General features: G+C 46.4%; 1 protein-coding gene across 1 annotated transcript; it reads right to left on the bottom strand.

Moving 5' to 3' along the window:
• Positions 1-274: 274 nt before the first annotated feature.
• Positions 275-13,443, bottom strand: LOC104460927 (heat shock factor protein 3-like). The gene is made up of 13 exons (XM_010083700.1): positions 13,396-13,443; positions 12,007-12,115; positions 10,202-10,329; positions 8,006-8,130; positions 7,064-7,139; positions 6,286-6,347; positions 5,735-5,816; positions 5,339-5,472; positions 4,346-4,591; positions 3,013-3,118; positions 2,393-2,458; positions 1,173-1,239; positions 275-606 (listed from the first exon to the last, which is right to left on the bottom strand). The coding sequence occupies exons 1-13, from the start codon at positions 13,441-13,443 to the stop codon at positions 275-277; spliced, it is 1,581 nt and encodes a 526-aa protein (XP_010082002.1).
• Between the last annotated feature and the right edge of the window lie 65 nt (positions 13,444-13,508).

Here is a 13,508-nt window from a genome sequence, read left to right as displayed (position 1 = left end):
GGATATCAGATAAAAAGTAATGGAATACGTTGCGGTATGTTTACAGGGAGGTTGCTCTTCCCCTCTGCCCAGTGCCTTCACTCCCACCAGCTTGTTTTAAGCTTGTTTTCAGTTTTTCGAGATACGCTCTTTGCCTGTAGAAAGAGAACTTTCTTGTGTCTTTTCAGAACACAACACCCAGGAAGCAAGTGAGGAGAGGGGTCGAACGTCTTGCTGATGCATTTCTTAGTTGCCTACTTCACACCACGAAGTCAGTTACAGACGTTACGTGGATTCAAGAAGTTTCTATCTCAGAGGCCTCTTCTATGAAGTTAGCAACAGGACTGAGGAGCAAGAGTGGAAACAGTTTGTACTCTCCATTCCCATCTTCCGAGAGCAGAGGGGGATCCCCCATCCCCAGGGCATCCAGCGGCTCAGCCGCGCTTCCTGGAGCTGCGAGCGGCAAGACGGTCTCACCGCCTGACGGAGGATGAAGGGCAGGTTTCTCCTCCAGGGGGGACAGCAGAAGGTCTTTCGGATCCTCCAGCTTCCCTGCAGCTTCACTTGAAGGCAATTCTTCAAAGAGCGAAAGCAGAGGGTTGGCCCTGTACTGTATCAGCTGCATATCTGAGGGAAAACAAACAGTTTAAACCCCAGCTCCTGTGTCACCCAAGTGAGGGATCTTATCCCAGACAAGGAAAACTAGAGAAGCTGCTTCAAAACCCGCTTCACTAAAGCAAGCCATGCAGCTGAGCTCTGCCACCAGCCTACGTGCACAGCTGCAGGAGGGGAGCGGAGCTCCCGTGTCCGACAGGATCAGTGTGTGAAGCACACTCCGAGCCCCCAGTCCATACGGCATGCAATGGCAGCACCGAGGCAGTGAAATGAGCAGCAGTGCACTTGTAGGGGCTGGAGCCCACATAGGAGACACTTCCACAGGGACATTTGTGGTTCTGCTCCCCACTGTGGCATCTGTCATGTGTAGGAACAAGGAAACAGTGAACACCAACGTGGGGCACAGGACAGAGTCATCGAGATCAGCGAGACATCAGTGAGGCATCCCCGTCTTCACAATTTTCAGCCCAGACCAAAGGAGGAGATAAACCACATCACAGGCTACAAAGATTCCATTTCAATACACGGTTCTGGGAGCGTTGGGAGCTGTCCCAGCCCTCGGCGTTCCTCCCACTCACCTTTGCTTCCCGCTGTTTCTCTCTCCCTCGCTCCCAGACCCTCAGTGCTCTCGGCCAAGTTTTCCATCTGAAGCAGAATGGACAGAGAAGAAGACAGAATGCTTAATGACAACAAAATCCGAGTCTTCGCTGACTGGTTGACAGAATTGAAGGTGAAAGGAGGAGGGAAGGGAAATGGAAGAGCTGGCCAGCGAGCCCCTTGCTGCAGGTGCGGGCAGCAAACAGGAGCTCAGGAGGAGGCACAGGGAAATACAGATTTCACTTACTACAGCCGAACAAGCTTCTGACTAGCAAATATTTATTTTACCTTCCAAACCAGAAGCTTTATTATAGCCCGCCTTGTTGGAATAACACTGTTAAACATGATTTCATCAATATAATTAAATTTTGCAAGCACCGCTGGAACACAGCTGCATTGTACCTCAGTTGCAGTCTAAGTTCTTACAACCAGGAAGTCCTAGTTTAAATATTATTTCAGAACTACAAAATAAATGACACTTTAGAGGGTTTTTTTTAACATGAGTCAGGTTTAGGAACTGGACCAAGAGAAGTAAATCTGCACTGAACTTCTCTATGTCCTCTGAGGAAATTCAACCCAGCCATGTTCAGAATACAGATTGTTGCATTGGATTTTTCACTTAGTACTTCTCCTTCGGTCTTCAGACAGACTGAAGACACACCATCTCACCTGAACTATAACCCCAGACCTAGTTATTACTTGGCTAAAAGACATCACGGAAACCCCTGAGGCTATCAGAAACAAGCCAAGAAATTGTTCTCACACACTTAGACCAAAAAGACCAGATATTCCAGCCTCCTTGTTCTGAGCAGAAGGTTCAGAAGTAATAGATAGGAATAAAAAAATTCCTCAATGCAGACAGCTGATTCAACAGACACCAGTTTGTTTCCCTCTTCCTTATGTTCTCATGTTCTCTGCTTTCCAAATATACCTGTTATTCAAAGCAAAGTGGCATTTTTAATCAGCCCACTGAGTGCATTACTGCAGCTAGGAACATAAGACTTGAAATTATGTTGAGAACCCTCCTGAATTCGCATACACCAACAGTGATAACTGCAAACATTAAGCCAGCAGGACTAGATAAATGGCAGTTTCATCCTGTGCTATTAATCCAGTCCTGACCCTCAAACTGCATCAGTCAAAATTTAGCTCTCAACATCATATTAACCCTCCCCATCACAGCAGCAAATCTTACTCTTACATTTTCCATACCAGGGGAAGTTTCCATCATGCTCATATCCAGGGCTGGGAGCTCAGGATTAAGTGTCTGAAAATAAAACAGACCATATGTCATACGATAAGATCGTTAAAACAAAACTTCTGAAAGGGCAGCAGGATCCAACGCGCCACTCCATCCACTGATGCATGGGGAAGGCGGCTCCTCCACAGCGCCTGGCAATGTACTTTCAACCTGGGGCAGTAAACGGAGGTCACAGGAGAAAAAAGGACATCATATTTCCCAGTGACTCCAGCTATAGGTCTGAGTTTAATTCCATATCATAACGCATAATCAAACTCATAATCAGGATGTGACACTACGTGACAAAGGCTTGAGAAGGAGAAGTGAGTCCAATTTTTTCCTTTCTTTTTTTCCCCTTGTGATGGGTTAGCTCAAGTTATGTTCAACAGAAATACTTTATGAGGCTCTCAGTGTTACCTTGTTGGACTCCCGGAATGGCTATGTACGATTCTATACGTAACTATTTGCTTTTCAGGATTTTCCCCCTCTTGCCCATTACAAAACAGAATAAACCAGTAAAATTTCATAATGCAACCTCATCAGTGTTTTTCAGAAATCAGAAAAAGGGAAAAGACACTCACATCACTGAAAGCTTCAGAACCAAAGTTATACTGCTTCCCAGATAACATTGCTTGAAGTTCTTCAAGGCTGGCATCAATGCAATTAAGAAAATCCTGAATTTCTTCTCTAAAAAGACAAAAAGAATACAGTACTGTAAGAAACCATCAGCAGTTAGGGCCGCCTTTTGCTCACAATCCAGAACAGCTTATTGCCAAATGAATGAAACCGCATTCCTGTACCACTTTTCACGGTCCAGCTCTTTGAAGGACAGGTACAAGGAAGACTATCTGAACAGCAAGTGTAACAACAGCTATCACTTCAAAAAGCAGTTCCTCCTTCCAAACTGACTTCCTCCCCCACCTTAATGTCTTTTGAATGTTCCCAGATCCCAGCCTGTACACCCAGATCTGTTTAAACTAAGGTCCATGGCTTTCACCTGGGGACAATAAATGATACGCACAAGGCTGGAAATAATCCGATCTGAAGGAACACTACCTATTTTGGAACATCAGATTGGTGCCAAATTGTTCACGTTTCCAAGGACAGCGGGCAGGATGGAAGGGACAGTGCACGAAGGGCAAAGGAAGCTGCGTGCACGGTGCCAGAGATGAACTTCTCCCCGTGCTGCAAGCTGCTTCCTGCGCTGGAACGCTCCGACACCAGCACCACCCAGCCCCAAGGCACTGCCCAGGCACTGCACGGCCTTCAGACACCGCGGAGCACTGCAAGGCATCCTCTCAGCGCTTCCTCCCTGAAGCTAACCGCAGCAGAAAGAACCAAAGCCTGTTCCCTGATCCAGCTCACCCCGCAGACATGGAATGACGGTGCTGATAAAGCCCTGGGGCCGGCATGGTGCTGGGGCTGCGCAAGCCGCAGCCAGCGTGGTCCGATCCCGGGGTGAGTCTGACCTGACAGCGCAGGAGGGCAATGGACTTTTGCCAAGCGATGGGCAAAGAAAGGAAGCACCAGCGAAACACCATCAGATCACCGCCCATACAAATCCATACCCAGTTCTCAGAGGCACAGCAGCACGCGGTGCCCTCCCGCCGTCTGCAGCACTCGGCAGTGCCGGCAGCGGGTGACACAAGAGTGACCTCACCAGTCCCCAGACTGACACGGCAGAGCCAGACACACTCACCATCAGAGACCTGACAGATTAATGTGCCCTGCTCGTAGTGTACCATGCTAACACTTGTCATTTTCAAGATTGACTAGCAAAGGGGCAGAAAATTCAGTTCATCAACACCATTTAAAACGCTAATTCACTATGCTGTGCTAAAGACATCCCCTGAAACTTTGATGAGATCCCACAAGATGACAACAGCACAATAGTTTCCAGGAACAAGTTAATACCTGTCCAGCAAAGGATCATTTTGGTTTCCGGAGTTGTTCTCATTCAAGATAGAGTCGATCACTGACACAGGGTCTTCTGGAGCACTGGGCTGTGCAGTATGGAGTTCCACCGCGACATTTCCCAGTTCACTGGGTTTGCTGACATCACCTATGTGAACTGGTGGGATAGGTTCTGCACAATTTAATGCATCTGGCTGCGATACTTGACAAACAGGTAAGCCAGGATCCAGAGCTGCCTGCGTCTCCCTAAAATGGGACCCAAAGAGAAATAACACAACGGAGCATTCATCAACTGCGTTACTACTCATTCCAAGCTTAGTATCTCAAATTTTAATACCTAATAAGGTCAAGCCAGGTTCAAATAACCAACCGGTCTTTAGAAAACGAAGTGCCTTCCTACAGGCAGACGAAAAATCTCTTAGTACAGCTTATACAGATAGCACGTGTCAGAGCAAAATACCCCATTCTGCCAGACCAAAGGCGGCATAGCAGTACACAGGCTCGTAACAGAGTGTCTCAGGAAAGAAAAGATTCAAAATTGGTCCGTATTTCACTCTGGATGTTATCAACTAAATGAGTCTTCACAAGAACCTGAGGCCACACAGAAGAATGCCTTCCCTGCAGTTACACTTAACATTAGAGTAGTACTGAAACCAGGGACAGAACATCTTGGTGTGTTTATTAGTAAACTAGATATGCATTCAGGTCCCTGTTCAGTCAGGAAGTATGTGCCCATTTGGTGAACAGACAGAAAAGCCTCAGCAAATCAAATGTCAAGTGCCAACCACCCTGGCTGGCCTTCAGGCAAGCCCCAAGAGACACAAGCTCTTAAAAAGGTTTGCTGACCATGACCAATGCTACATGCTGTCAAAAAGTCAGCCTACGAACAGGCCTGTCATGCACAAATAGAATAAAAATTCAGAGAGGCTGTTTCCCAGAATCTAACATAACTATTTCGTTAACAATTAATACTTCCACGTCCTTTAAATGTACCTGGCTCCACCGCTCGTGTGTGCCACAGCAAGGAAACCACCGGTGGCATTTTCCAGGGTATCCGTGACATCTCGAATGATGAGACCTGTACCGTTTTCATCCTCATCATCTGCAGCGTGTTCAGAAAAAGCCACCTGCAGGACACAGCAAATTGAAGGTGTAACCCAAGAGGTCTGACTTTTTGATGCTGAGGCTCCATTCTTCTCGCAGCTTCTATTTCCCGTTCAGATTTCACCTGATCTGCACGATTCTACAGAGTGAGCACTGCTTTAAAGCTGCCCATTTCAAAACAGCGCATCTGTTGATAGGATTAGGGTATCCACAGCTGTAGGGAAGATGTTGTGATCACTGTGTGCCAGCCTCTCCCACCCCTTCTCTCTCCCTGGGAACACTTACTGCTTGGCCGCTCTCCACAGGAATGCGAATGTACTGACGGCTGTATTTGGAAGGAGAAGCACCTGCAGCATCCGTTAGAGACCTGAGACAAAACATGCCTTCAGCATATAGTTCTGCACTAAAAAGCTGTAGCGATGCCAAATATGTGCAGCAACGATAAGAATGATCACTCTGCCACTTCTAAGAAAATAGGCCTTTGGAAATAGTTTTTCTTAAGTGTACTGCAGACAGGCTGCATTCTAAACATGCTTTTTGTTTTCTAATAAGTCAGTCACATTTGCACATTTTAAAAGAGTTACCATTTCTGATAACCATGTCCTTCGAAATCTAAAATCTGATCTTCTCTTCCCACCCATTTTTTTAGTGATGAAGAAGAGGAAATCTTTATTTCATCCTTTATTCAACTTCCATCAGCTTTCCCAAGTTTGAATAAGAAATACAATTGATAAAAATATTCTTCATGCACTTTAAGAAAAGTATTTTGCTTCTAGAAGCTGATTTATACCTGTAATTCACATCTTATGCTAATTTGCGACCTATCCAGTAATTACCTTTTCCTTTTGACCCCAACAATATAATTTCCTCGCATCAAACTTAGTATAAATTGAAGAATCTAAAAAGGAAAAACAAAAAAACCAAAATCAAGTGGTCAGCATAATATTAAATTATTAATTCAGACTTTACTGCAAAATTATGTAGTTATGTGACTGAAATTAATTGGTAAATTAAATATCCATCTGTATTCATGTCTTAAAAAAAAAATTATAGCTACAAATGGCATTGAAAAATTATCCCATTTGGACAGGTTTGTTTTTTTTTTTCCAAATGTAACATAACACCACAAGTCGTTAGAGGATTCCAGACCAGAAACAGCTGAGGGATAAACGAGAGAAAAATTGTTGCAGTGCAGAAGCTCCTATAGTTTCTGGGTTTCAGGTTGAATTCTTGAGTGGTCTACGTCTGTCTCAGTCCGAGATCTTTCACAGACTCCACTCCATGTGCCTGCAACCTCTTGTTTTAGGCTCCTGCTACCATGCGCTGCCTCCAGCCCCACGTTTACCCCAGGTCAGCTTGATTTACTGATTTCTCTCCAAATAAGATTCACTAAGACTTCACACACACTGAAATCCTGTTTACTAAGACTTTTCCTTCTGGTTCTCTACTGCGCTACTGCTGGGACGCTCAGGAACTGTGAACATTTTCTTTTTGCTGTATTGATATAGGCTGTTCAGCTCTGTGTCATTTGTCATTCTACATAAGCAAAGAATGCCATCGGGTGTCACAGAGGCAGGAATAAGGATGGTAGCACTGAAGATGCTGCAATGGTACCTTAGACAGCAGCTTCTGTTGTTGACTGTGCTTCTGCCTTAGAACTGCCACTTCTTTCCACAGGGCCTTATTTTCTCTGCAATGCAGAATAAATCAGAAGACAGAGGATGAACAGAGTTTACTTTATACGCTTTAGTTTTACAGCTTTCAAACTTTCACAGTACCTTGCAGGACCAATGGCAACACTCCTTCCGTGGATAACTAGCAATCGGATAAACTGATCCCCTGGTATAAACTCTGGGCTAAAGTAACTTTGTTTGCTGTCAGGCAGGACCACACACTCACTAGTAAGGATGTTCTCATCCCCTGCTGCCCCACCAATTACCCTGCTCTGAGGTACGCCTTCAAAGCCTCCGAGCCTTCACACGAAGAGGTGGTGTTTGGAAACAGGCCGAGGGTAACACAGACCGCCTCAGAACAGTTTCCAAGTTTGGGTTTGGGGTTTTTTTTGTTTGTTTGTTTGTTTGGCTGGTTTTTTTTAAAGCAACAGAGGGTGGGGAGTGAAGGTCTCTCCTGAACTTTGGTTGACGCCTGCTTGCACACCAATGATCTGAATGGATTACCAGTGCCTACACAAAGGCAAAGTCCACTTCCAGCTAGGAAGAAAACCAAACACTGCTTCTCTCTCCCTCACTGCATCTGACCCTGTTTTGTGTTTAGAAAAGGAAACGCTTTGATCGCCCTGAAAAACTACTACAGGTGACAGCAACCAAAATGAAATCTCAAGATAGTCAACAAACTCCAGTCCTAACCTCTGGTCTGTTACTGGATCATGAAAACAAACAAGCTTCAGAATGTTGTGCGGGGTGGAATGGGGATTCTTAGAAAAAATAATATAGCTTCACCTGTTTCCAGTTCTAATGAAACCCACATTTAGAGTCAAGCTCCAGTAGACACAAGCAACATTCAGTGTACCAGCGCCTCTGAAACAGACGAGTCTACCTCTTCATGTTCGCCAGCCTGACATCCATGTTGTTCTGCTGCTCCCTCATCTCCTGGACTTCAGAGAGCACTTTGTGCAAATCCTCCGTGCAGACCTTGAGATCCTCAGTTCTCACCGCAGATACCTAAAATAGGACCGGTTACACATGCTTTACTACAAACAGTGCCCTGCACACTCCCTTCTACAGGAGCAGTGTAATCTGCAGAAGAACAGGTACAAACTCCATGAAAAGATGAGGTGACATGCGAGGTATCACAAAACACCACAACTGCTACAGAGGAGAGTCCTCAGGACAGCCTCAGCTGTATGAAAAAAACAAGATGTCAGTGAAAACACCAGGTTAGCACTTTGTCTGGGTAGACGGTAGATTCGCCATTGTAATTCATGCTAAAACCCCACCAGCACTGCAAAGGGCTGGCCCAGGAGCGGGATTCTGTGACAGCCTGGTGACAGCTTGCCCTCTAATGCCAAAGAGTGAGGCACCAGCCAAAACCAAAACATGATGGAGAGTGGAGTACGAATGGGATGATTATCCTCCTTTTAGGTGTGGGTGAATCTGCCAGCACAGGATAAACTAATTTCAATTAAGTTATGGCAGGTGTGTGTGTCCGTGTGTGTCTAATTAGATGCATCCTACCCAATTTCAAAATTTGTCCTACACCACCTGAACTGCAGAATCCTGGTGTTTCCTCTATTGCCTCTCTGCCTAGTGACACTCCAAAAATTAGAGACTTCTCTCCAGGAAATGAGAGTCCAAACTGCTTTTCTGCCCATAGAAGAACCCACGAATGCTGCCTCTTCAAACAACAGTGGAAGAGCCATTGGAAAGCAAAAAGCTCAGTCTCTCCTCCCGCACTTCCAGGTGAAAGCACCTGGGATCACCCCGCTGCAGTGTGGAAATTTCACGTGCAGTCAGCCTGCCTCTAAAGAGCCGAACCAAAACATTCTGCCCAAGTGCAAGGCATTGCTCTCTTCAGAGTCTCTAACTAGACAATAAGGATGCCAAGGCTGCAGCACACCAGCAGAGCTAACAGCAAACGAGGGTCAGGAAAGGAAGTCCTGCATTCAAACTGGCACTCCTGCTAGAGGCTGGAAAGCCAGTTCATGGCGTGTACTGGAATATGACTCTGTGCCAGACAGTAAAAGAGCAAGAAAAAATAATGGGCGTTTTGCAAAAGATCCCTAACATTTCCTGTGCAACAAAGAATGTGCTTCACCAATCTATTCAACAGATTCATGCAAAGCTCTTGGCACTAACTGGAGCTTTTGTCTCTCCATCCAGAGTGCTCCACCCAGCGCAACACCCCCGGGACGCGTGGAGCCGCACAGACCGTCGCCGCCGCCTGCCCCAGCGCGCCGGCTGGTGAGGTGTGCAAGCCCAGACAAGGCAGCAATTACCGCACCTGGGAGAGCACAGGCCTGAGTCAGAGCAGCAGCTGTGCACCGACATCGAACCAGCTGCGGTTCTGAGCAGAGACGGCTCCACCAAGAATCAATCCAAACACAATTGTGGCTCTCACCCTACCCTCTGCTTTTATTAACTTGGGCAATTTAGCCACCACATTGCAACATTCTAAAGAGAAGTTTCTGCAGTTCAAATGTCACCGTGATGTATCATGACACTCTCTTCCTCTGGCAGCCAGGATATTATGGGCTGTAATGTGCCAATAGAGGATAAATACCAGGTCAGACGAGGCCTCAATGTACAAAAGAAAACTGGAAAGCACTGATAAAGCAGCTTAGTGGCAACATAGTTTTGGAGGAACAATGTAATTTTTACAAACTCCCCCAAATTAACTGCTTAGTGATGCCCTTGCTAACTTTCAATGAGCACCACATGGGAATGAATTCCCAGCTCTGCTACACTGGCAGAATCGAAGACCATGCTAAGCTGTCGTTGTGTGTATGAACTCTCAATGGAAAAAGGGCTCCAGTTGGACAGCTATGAGGGCTGTGGTCCTACTCCAGTGCCTTGCTGAATCACAGCAGGGCGTGCTTTGTCTAAGAGCCAGCGTGAGGAGGCCAAGCCAAGCATTAGCCTGGCACTCAGAAGGGAGTTACAAAGGCTTGCTGATGCACAGCCTTGGTTCACACATAAGTTGTTGGCTGTAAAGTGTTTGAAACCCTCAGACATGCTCTTCATAAGCTACTTTTCACAACAAAAAACGTGAAGCAAATACATGCTTAGACTGTACCTTGCGCTTGATGTTTTCCAGTAGATGTGCCTTCCCTTGCTTGAAGAAAGGGTGCTGGAACTCAATGACGGAGCTTTTCTCTGCGGTAACCATACCATTCTCCAGAGCAAGCACCTTCCTGAACCCATCTGTGCAGAGGGATTAGCAAAGTCAGTTATTTCCGTGCAAAGCTGACTGCTACAGCACATAAGTAAAGAAAACCCAAAGCTACTGAACTACCTACAGCACTACAGTTACAGCGAGCAGAAACTATGACAATCAACCAAAGCAGCTTTTCTTTGGTGCTCAATAATTTGACTGCTCTGATCTTCACAGCTAGAGAACACGTCCTCAACACCATCAAACAACCTCGCAGGCTGTATGAACAGCACACACAGTAGAGGCTGGCTAGTGTCCAGAAGCAAGACAGTGATGTTCAAATAATTACAGACATTAATTAGAAATTAGATTTATTAGGACATCTTGAATAAATTCTTGTCCCAGCGGAAGCAGCGGAATGGTGCACCTTCCCTTTCATGCCTACAATCCTCAACAACTATACACCAAACCAAACGCTGTTGTGTACCGCCAGGGTCTACACAATAAAGTAAGGGAAAGAAATTAGTTCTCAGCCTATACAAACACATGCAGGCAGAGTACTTTCTCCCTACCAGACTGCCTGCACGAAATAAGACATTGCCAGCTCTACTTCCATCACTGCTTCAAGCACCACAGGGCAGAAGCAAAATGCAGCTGACAGACCAATCCACATCTCCTCATTCAAGTTTTGACAGAGTTAACGTATTCCAGATTCACTGTGGCCCAACAGCACTACCATTAGAAAGCTTTTCTCGAAGCCAGGATAGGTCCAGCAGGAGAAGCAGGCTGCCATCGCACCGCATGTCTTCATAGGAATATTTGCATTTTAGCATTTACTTGTGCCACAAGGCAACTGACAACTGTTTGCATTATCCTTTGACGCTCAAGTGATGGAGTCTCAGCACTTGACACAACAGCAGCATCCGCCCTGTGTCACGAGGCTGTGTATGCTTTCTTTTCTCATGTCTGACAACACCTAAGTAGGCATCAGCTAGAGAGACCAGGCGAGCCTGCTGCGCAAGGACAGAGAGATCCTCGCCCTTACTGCAAACGGAAATTCTAAATAAGGCAGCTGTCTTCTACGCAGTTTGTACCTTCACTCAGCCCATATCTACTGCAAAGCAACTACTTCTGCTGCGGGCTGCAGCCCCGCACGCCGTACTGTACCTGTGAATTACCACCTCAGTCCAGCTCCTTTGCCTGTACAAGTGACACGTGTGTTATATAACGGATGCCACAAGATGCTCACAAGTCAAGCACAGAAAACACAAGGAGCAGCTTAGTCCAGCTTGATCCACCAGTGTGACTAATCTGGTTTCAACACAGCAATGCAGGCAACAGCATGATCTAGGCAACTTTTTCCACACAGTAGATGCATGGGTGTAGATACGGCCTTTGTTCCTCTAGGCACGTGTGAGTTTGCTGTTACCATCACCATTCACACCACCACTGCATCCAAGTGAACCCTACCCAAGCTTTAGCTACCAGCGCATGAAACAATATTTTTATGGTTGTTGTTCAAAAGGACTCAGGGCTGAAACACAGAAAACAAAGACTAAGCCAAACTCTACTGTTACTCTTTCCTTTTGCAAAGCAAACTCAAGACCAGAATTCAGGTTTTCAGGGATGAAAGACCTGCCAAGTCGATTGGTTTGTTTAAAGAAATTCAAATAAATGCCGAGTAGCAATGAACTTGGCAGAAAGACATAAGAACAGCTGATACTTACACATGTTAAGCTGTCGTATGAAGCTGGAGATATTGTTGTGTTTGAAGTACTTGGGGAGTAGCTCCTTGGCAAACCTCTGCTCATCCAGAATGCAGAAGTTCTCTCCATTCTAGGAAATAAGCAGGAGTAACAGTTAGAGAACAAACACAGTTTTTCTAAAGTTTTACTTATAAGTCAAGACCATAAATCAACAGAGATGGTTCCTACAACAGGAAAGGACAAAACACTTAGTAAAGGGAATTGTCTGTGTGAGCATGTCTGAGTACTTGGGACTGCACTAAGAAGTTTGAACCCCAAAAGTCAGTTACGTGGAACACTCCTATTGAATGGGTGTCATGGTTTAACCCAGACGCTCGCTCACTCCCCCCTGGTGACATGGGGGAGTGGAAGAGTAAAAGTGAAAAAACTCGTGTGGAGATAAAGGCAGTTTAATAAGTATAGCAAAAGCCACGCAGACGAGCAAAGCAAAACAAGGAATTCATTCCCTGCTTCCCATGGTCAGGCAGGTGTTCGGCCATCCCCAGGAGAGCAGGGCTCCATCACACCTAACGGGGACTTGGGAAGACAAATGCCATCACTCTGAATGTCCTCGCCTTTCCTTCTTCCCCCCGCTTTATATGCTGAGCTGATGCCATATGGTCTGGAATATCCCTTTGGTCTGTGGGGGTCGGCTGTCCCTGCTGTGTCCCCTCCCAGCTCCTTGTGCACCCCTGCAGCCTGCTGACTGGCGGGGCGAGGAGCAGAAATGGCCTTAAGGCTGTGTGAGCCCTGCTCAGCGGTACCAAGAACATTCATGGGTTATCAAGCTGTTTTCAGCACAAATCCAGAACAGCCCCGTTCTCGCTCCTGGGAAGAAAATTAACTCTGTCCCAGCCAAAACCAACACAATGGGGGATTTTTTTTAAAGCGCTGAAGTTTTGATCTTAACCCAAAGAAAAATGGTTCTAAACACGCACAGGAAACATAAATATTGCCCGGGCACAATGGGATTCGTGCCACTAGAGGGCTTTTATCTCCCTCGACAAGAGCTGCCCAGCTCCTGACCAGATTCTTCCACTGTACGCACTATGTCACCACTAAAAATAACCAAGTAACCCCGCAGAGGTACTAAAACTTCAGACAAGGCAGGAGCGGGGGTGACTGCGACCCCGGCGGGTTCACGTTCATCCCGTTCTCCAGTCCACGCTTCCCGAGCCCGGGCGGGTCTTGGCATCGTTCTATGCTGTTCACAAACAAGGGGAACACCACAAACACTATGTTTCCTTTTCGTCTTTGTAAAGGCCAAACCTCTGAAAAAAGTGGAAAAAACCTGCGGGTTTAAAAGTGACAGGGGACAGAGCCACCCCCGCGCGTGTGCCGGGTGTCCCGCTGCCCCGGCCCCGGGGGTACCGGCACCGCCCCGAGGGTACCCGGCACCACGGGGCCCGTCATCCTCATCTCGGGAAGAAACATTAAACGTTCACTAATTACTTCTCGAAGTGCTCTTCTACCAAGCGCCGCTG

Source organism: Pterocles gutturalis, unplaced genomic scaffold, assembly GCF_000699245.1.
Source record: "Pterocles gutturalis isolate BGI_N339 unplaced genomic scaffold, ASM69924v1 scaffold5155, whole genome shotgun sequence".
NCBI lineage: Eukaryota > Metazoa > Chordata > Aves > Pterocliformes > Pteroclidae > Pterocles > Pterocles gutturalis.
The sequence above is the reverse complement of the archived record's forward strand: the minus strand, read 5'-3'. Positions and strand labels throughout refer to the sequence as shown.

Bases quoted from the DNA above. Each gene is read 5' to 3' on its own strand.
- LOC104460927 (XM_010083700.1), bottom strand. From the start codon at position 13,443: ATGAGGATGACGGGCCCCGTGGTGCCGGGTACCCTCGGGGCGGTGCCG. The intron at 10,330-12,006 runs GTAAGTATCAGC...CCCTCTGCACAG, and splicing joins CATACGACAGCTTAACATGT to ATGGGTTCAGGAAGGTGCTT. The intron at 3,119-4,345 runs GTATTAACTTGT...TTGTCTTTTTAG, and splicing joins AATGATCCTTTGCTGGACAG to AGAAGAAATTCAGGATTTTC.